General features: G+C 55.1%; 2 protein-coding genes across 2 annotated transcripts in view; one reads left to right on the plus strand and one right to left on the minus strand.

Moving 5' to 3' along the window:
- Window positions 1–980, plus strand: part of DUOX1 (dual oxidase 1) — a 30,612-nt gene extending 29,632 nt beyond the window's left edge. Inside the window, exon 31 of the mRNA XM_008583101.1 lies at window positions 150–980. Coding sequence (XP_008581323.1) covers window positions 150–272 — 123 coding nt within the window. The 3' untranslated portion in view covers window positions 273–980. The remainder of the gene's footprint in view (window positions 1–149) is intronic.
- A 1,501-nt stretch (window positions 981–2,481) lies between these two features.
- SHF (Src homology 2 domain containing F) overlaps window positions 2,482–6,896 on the minus strand; it is an 11,041-nt gene continuing 6,626 nt past the window's right edge. Inside the window, exon 5 of the mRNA XM_008583098.1 lies at window positions 2,482–3,261. Within this exon, the coding sequence (XP_008581320.1) occupies window positions 3,075–3,261 (187 nt within the window). The 3' untranslated portion in view covers window positions 2,482–3,074. The remainder of the gene's footprint in view (window positions 3,262–6,896) is intronic.

Consider the following 6,896-nt stretch of genomic DNA (forward strand, 5'->3'; position numbering starts at 1 on the left):
CGAGGCAAACCTTCATCACGAGCACTGAATGAGCCTTCACCATGGGCTCTTGCTGGTCTTTAACATAAGCAGAGAGCTAGCCCTCACTATGAACTTGAACTAGCTGTGTCTCTGAGCAATGGACAAGCCTTCACTTCCTCCCGCAACAGGTCCGGAAGATTGGGGTGTTTAGCTGTGGCCCCCCTGGCATGACCAAGAACGTGGAAAAGGCCTGTCAGCTCATCAACAGACAGGACCGAACTCATTTCTCCCACCATTATGAGAACTTCTAGGCCCCCTGCCCAGGGGCTGTACCCACTGCCCAGCTGAGCAGAGGTTTGGGCCCACACCTCACCTCTGTACTTCCTGTTTCAGGCTGCCTCTGCCTTTTCCCCCTTCCTACCTTCCAACCTTGGTCCAGGTGGCCATGGTCAGTCACCATGTGTGGGCTCCGAGACTTCCAGGCCTAGAATATGTCTCAGCCTGGAGAAGTAGGGGGCACTTTCTAGGGACTAGAGGTTGGGAAGTGGGGGGAAGCTATTGGTTTGGGGCAAAGTGAAGACTTTTCTTCTAGGCTAAGGAACAAAAAATCAAAAGACAAGCTTATAAGTAATGTAAATGTGTGTGTGTGTGCATGTGTGCCTGTGTGCGTGCGTGTGTGTGTGTGTGTGTGTGTGCACAGAGGGCTGTGAGCCTAAGGATGAAGTGGGAGCACAGATGCGGGCATCTTAGAACCCTCCCTTCCCCCCAACCTCCCCCTCTTCTGGGCTCCCCACTTTCAAAAGGGCTGGCAAATGCCTTGGAGAGGGAAGAGGCTGGACCCACAGCAAGCAACTTACAAAAACTCCCATAGCACCCTGGTCTAGCAGCACAGTTGATTTTCTCTCCCAAGTTTTTAAACATGTACAGACTTTGGCCCAATACCTAACTATGCAGTGCTCCTAAATCCTCTTCTCCCTGCTCCAATAGTCTTTACAAATAAATCACTTTTCCACCTTCAAGGTTTCTTTATTCTGCCCTAGCATGGGGTGGGGCATGGACAAAGGAAACCACTCACCTAGCCAGCTCACCAGGCTGGTCCAGACATCTCTTTGAGCTTGCCAGTATCCATTGAATAAAGGAACTTGCCCAAGGCCAAGTGCTCCAGCTGGAGACCCCTCCTTGGCCCAGGGGTTCCCTTCCTGACGGGGGCCTCTCGGGGTGGCTAGTGTGAGGCCTCTGAAGTTTGATCAGGAGGAGGAGGGAGAGAGGGTGTGGGGGGTTCTGGAGGAGGTGGGTTGGGCAAAGAGAAGAGGGGAGGAATGGGACCCAGCTGGAGCCTACAGGAAGCCAGAGTCTACCTGGCTTCTTCCAGGACTTGTTACTCCCAGCCCTTCTCTGAGCAATGGGAGAGTTGGGCACCTGAGCCTACATGGGTCTTCCAGGCAGCGAGATGACAGCAAGGTGACATGATGTCACCTAACCTCTTTGAACCTGTTTTCTCATCTGCAAAATGTCTGAATGCTCTCCAAGCGTACCTAAAAAGATAAGGTAACCCTCTATGAGGGAATTTCTGAAACAGTGCCCAATTTCAAGTGATCCTTTCTATTGTCACCAAGAATACCTACATTTGTCAGATCACATATCCTCAATTTCGAAAAAATAGCCATTGGATTAGAAACTTTCAAGTCCTGTGATTCACACACACTTGGCAGTTGCACGTTTAGGTTCTGGAAGAGGCCCTGGAGGCTTTGTCCAACCCCTTAGGGAGTTTCTGTTCAGTTTGCCCGTAGGAGAGGGCTGGCCTGGAGCGGTTTGACAGCAGCTCCTCCTGGCGGTCCAGTGGGTATTCTCGGGGGCTGGGCCCACAGGGGTCAGCGGGTTGCAGCTGTGGGCGCCGTCAGGGGCGTAGCCAGGACCGCAGGAGGGTGTGGTCCCGCGCCCTGGGCTGGTGGTCAGAAGCGCCACCAGCAGGGGGCACGCACGGCCGGCCCCGCCAGGCTCTGCCGCGAGCACGGAGCCAAGAGACTGAGGAATCTGGGCTTAGACCCGCAGGCTACCGGCCTCCAGGGGACGGACTCATCGGTCAGGGGATGCAGGAGGCGCGCAGGGCCCGCTTTCTCTGGAAAGGAAACGGGCGAGGACCCCCGCCTGCGCCCCGCCAGCCTTGCCGCCTCCGCGGCCGCTCCGCTAGCTCCTGCCAGGCGCGCTGCCTCTTTGTCTCTCCGCGTCTCCCCTCCTCCCAGACAAATGGCTGTCGGCAGGAAATTGGACGCGCTCTGACGGAGCCGCGCTCCGCGACTCAGCGGGGAGGAGTTGCCGCGCGGCCGGCGGGTCCCGGTGCCCTCAGCCGGGGCGGGGGCGGTGGGGGATGTTTTGACATCTCGTCAAGGAAAGCAACTTGATGCTTCGAAAGTGCTTTTCGCAGCCGGCCTGTGTCTGCTCCACAGCTGATTTATAAACAGAATCTGCGCTCGCTCCGCCGCTCCCCCCGCACCCACCCCATCAGCCCGGACGCGGCTGTGCCTGGCAGGATCGGGTTTATTTATTGCCTCTGGCCCGGAGCCGGGGCGGCCCGGGGACCTCACAGTTCCCTCCGGCCCGAGCCCTTCGCCTCCTCTCCCCGCCCCCAAAGCCGTCTCCATCCCAGGGGTTTGCCTTCCCCAAGCTCCGCACCATCCTCTGGGCGGAGCCCTCCGGTGATGAGGGGATGGAGGCAGAGAGATGGTCAGGACGCCCCGCGGGCCCGCGTCCTGCTCCACCCCGCTTTGACCCAGTGGGGAGAGGGTGGTGATGAAGGAGGTCGCTGCCACCTCTGCGCTAGGGACGAAAAGGGGCTGGAGCTGCCAATCTTAAACGCCTCGAGAGACCAGCGGCTCTGGGGCTCCCTTCCTCCAGGGGCTGTTTTTTCTCTCCAGGGTTTTCTCTATGCTCAGCTCCAGACAACCTCTTATTCCAAGGCCCCAGTGGCCCTTCCCCTTTAGAATAAATAAAGGAATCTCCAGCTTCTACTAGATCCCAGGGAAAGGGAAAGAAAGGTTTGCGAGATCATGTCCCTCAGCCAGGTGACGGCACAGGGCTGGGTCCAGGTCTATCACAGTGCCCTGGGCTCGCATCTACAAAGTCCGGATGGCCACGGGGTAGAGCAGGGACATGTGTTCGGCCCCCTTAATGGGCAGCTTCCGGCTGGCATAGTGGTGCACGATTTCAGGGACGCTGCTGAAGGGTGGGCTGTTCTGGCCCAACACATACTTGTGTTCCTTGGTCCGGGACAGCTTCATGTGCATGAAGCCCTGACTGCTCCTGGGAAGAGGAGAAGAGACGCTGGTGAGTGGGGGCTTTCCTCAGTACCCGATGCAGCCACCCAGTAACTCTCCCACAACAAATGTGGTGGTTCCAAAGCCAGATGAGAAAGGGAGGTGATAGGAAAGGTGGAGGTCCGTCCAGAAAGCAGGGGGGTGGTGGTGTGAGTAGGCAGCACTAGGCATTGGCATTGTGGTGAGGGCACTGCATGTAACAAGAATGTGTACAGGCAGTATACAGGGTGTGGGCAAGAATGTGTGTATAGTGAGTGTACAGGGTGTGTGCAGGTGGAAACTGGAGAGACTAGCAAGCATGCCCCACCCCCCGACCCTGGGATAGAGGCACCCCTGCCCACCATCCCCTGTGGCCATGGTCAGTTTACCTCAACCTTCCTGAGCTGTGGGGTAGGACACATGTGGATGGGATTCTGGTGACTCATGTGAGCCACAGATGCTCTTGGCAGGAGGGTGAGTGGATGGATGTGACAATCAAACTAGTTTGAGTTGGGGCTATCCCTTGTAAGAACTGGAGGAGGGGGCAAGCTGATCTGGAATCCCCCCTAAAATCTGGGAATGCTTAGGTGCCTACTAAGCATGAAGGGGGACATCCCTTCACACTCTTGCTATCTGGGCCTTGGGCCAAGCCCCCAGCTCCTCCATCCCACCCTTCAGCCTGGAATGACATCATTGGTTCTCCAGGCTGCAGCTCCACTCCCTTCTTCAGAGAAGACAGGCCCTGCTGCCTCTCCCATCTTCCGGCCATAACCCAGGAAATCAGTGTTCGTGCCAGGATCTGCCCTCAAGAATGGAGCCTACTCTTCAGAGCTCTGGCTAGCTCCTAAATGTTCAGGCATCCTCAGCCTTAGAGAGAGGGCATGGGGGTGAGGCCCCCAGCAAGAACATTCGTTCGAACTACCACAGGCTTGGTCGGCCAGGCCCCAGGTCTGAAACTCACCCACAGGCAAGGAGTAAGAAATGTTTGGCAAGCTCTGAAGCCTGAGTACTTGTCAGCTCCTAGCCACAGCCCAGGTGGGGACAATGACAGGGCTTAGAGGCCAGTGTGGTAAGGGGGCTGCCTCCAACCTTGAGAGGTGACACTGGCAAACCTGATCACTTGCCTCCCCTGCCTGGTTACAAAGAAGGCATTCAGTAGGCCCACAAGGAGAAAGTGGGGAGACTGAAGAGAGGAAAAGAATGGGAGGAAAACAGGCCCCTAACCCCATCCCTCTGCCTCCCCCCAGGCATGGTGCCCTAAGCCTTAGTCAGGAGCCTGGGAGAAGGCCTGGGCCCCCCCTCCCCTGAGGCTGGGTGTGTGTCAGGGTGGAGAGTATCTGGAGGTCTGAGATAAGGCTGGAGCTGACAGAAACCACACAGGCCCCATGAGAAAGGACCTGCAGCAAGGCATAGCCCCTGTGGGCATTGGAGAGGGGAGGGAGTGAGCTGTTACCCTCCCCCATCTGCCCTATGCCAAGGTCCAGGCCCAGGCTGTGGGCCGCAGCAGGGGCCTTGCCTTCCCTTCCCTTCTCCTAGTCTGGGAAAGACACCCTCCCCACAGACCACTTGGGGGAATCACCTTTCCCGAAAGCTGCACAGAGGGACAGATCTGACCAAGAAGGTTAACAAGTGACCAAAGAGCCCAGCCTTAATCTGCATAACGGACCTCCTGGGGAGGAGGTGGCTGTGTTGTCCCACCTCCTGGGACTAAGTCCCAAGGGTCCATTAGGACACAGCAAAGCCCTTGCCAGACCCTCAGGGGATGGTATGGGACCAGCTGGGCAGCAGGGCCAGGGCTGGTAAGGCTTTTTGAGGAAGCTGTTTAATTACCAGTGAAAGCCCTTCCATTAGGGAGAGAAGAGAAACCATAATTGTATTTCAGAGAAGCCATTTATATGCAAACGAGACTCTGGCAGACAGATGCTGGCGGGGCCAGATCAGCCAGGGCTGGAGCAGGCGGCTGGGCCTGCCTCCCCTTTTATCTCCCCAGGGCTAAAGCAGGGCCCACTGGGGTCTACTCAGGAGAGCCAGACCCCTACCATCTCCCCTTGCCTTGGATGGTACTAGACTATACGGCACTTGATGAAGGATGGAGCCCTGCAATGAACAGCGAACAGCGTGGTTCTTGGAAACAGACTAGGCTGAGTTCAAATCCTGAGTTTGGGAATGTATTAGCTTTGAGCAAGCCACAAACCTGTGAAGCTATTTTCTGTCTATGAAAAAAAGATCTATCTTGCAGGGTGGTAGTTGGCTTGGAGATGGTGTATATGCTGTGTGGTGTGCTCTGTGAATTTTAACCATAATTTTGAAAACAATACACATTCCTGAGGTTATGTAAATCAAATTTTTGACAAATAAATTTTTCCAAAATGCTCCTTTGATTTGATAATTCCCAGACTCCTAGAGTATGAGAGCTGGAAGAAATCCAAGAGATCTCTATCAACTCATTTTGCAATGAAGAAACTGAGGCCCAGAGAGGTTAAATGAAGTGATTTGCCTAGGGTCACAGAGATAGTTTTATCAAACACAAGAATAAAACTCAGGTTACCTGACTATAGTCTGGTGTTTTTTCTATTATCTTTTAGTGAAGTTGAATAATTATCTCCCAAATGCATCTGGTTTAGTAGTCCCAAATTTCCACAGGTTGGATTTGTCTAAAGTGTGTGTGTGTGTGTGTGTGTGTGTGTGTGTGTCGGGGGAGGAGTGCAATGCCCCCAGAGAATATGGTAGGAAGTGGTGCAGATGCCCCAGTAATGATGGGGGCGGGGATGTAAATGGACACACCACCCTCACTAGCTGCCCCATGTGGGGTGCAGGCTCTACCAGGCAGAACTCCTGGTTGCCAAGGGGAAGGCTGATTATCCTACCAGGGGAGCCTGGGAGGCTGAGGCTGGTCTGTGTATATCTGCTCCTCCTAGGGAGGAAAGCAGATGGGAAGGGAGGGCTCTGCTTCCTCTATCTCTTCCAGGACCCTTTAAATCTCTCTCTCACACACACACACACACACACACGCACACACACACACACACACACACGCACGCACGCACGCACGCACGCACGCACGCACGCACGCACGCACGCACGGACTTCCTCAGAGTAAACAAGAATAGCTTTGTGTCCACTGCCCTGCCCTCCTCCCAGGACCCAGTCCCCCATCTCACCCTGTAGACTCCCTCAGGCAAAGCTCCAATCTCCTTGCCTGTGCTTCTAGAACATCTTGGACTTTGATTAACAATGTGATTGATGGTGATAAATTTATTTAGCACTTAGCACCATGCTAACTGCTTCCCATTAATATTTCATTTAATTCTTCCCTACAAGGTAGATATTATTATTCCTCATTTTATTAGTGAGGAAACTGAGGCCTAGAGATGTTAAGGGCCCCAGGCCACACAGCCAGTAGTGACAGAAACCTTCTGAGCCAGATGCTGTAGCTCGACTGTTTCTCCCAATGGACTAGGAGCTCTTCGAGAGCAGGAGCTGAATCTCAGACACATTAGCACCCCCGGGGTGCCTGGCATAGAGCCGGCAGTTGTTCACAGGGGATGGGGGCCTCCAGAGCTTGGCTGGTCATGAGGGGAATATTGGAGTCCCCTCCTGCCCTGGTAGTTGTCCCCCCCCCCCCCCCCCCCCCCCCCCCCC

This window comes from Galeopterus variegatus, unplaced genomic scaffold (assembly GCF_000696425.1).
Source record: "Galeopterus variegatus unplaced genomic scaffold, G_variegatus-3.0.2 Scaffold2829, whole genome shotgun sequence".
Lineage (NCBI taxonomy): Eukaryota > Metazoa > Chordata > Mammalia > Dermoptera > Cynocephalidae > Galeopterus > Galeopterus variegatus.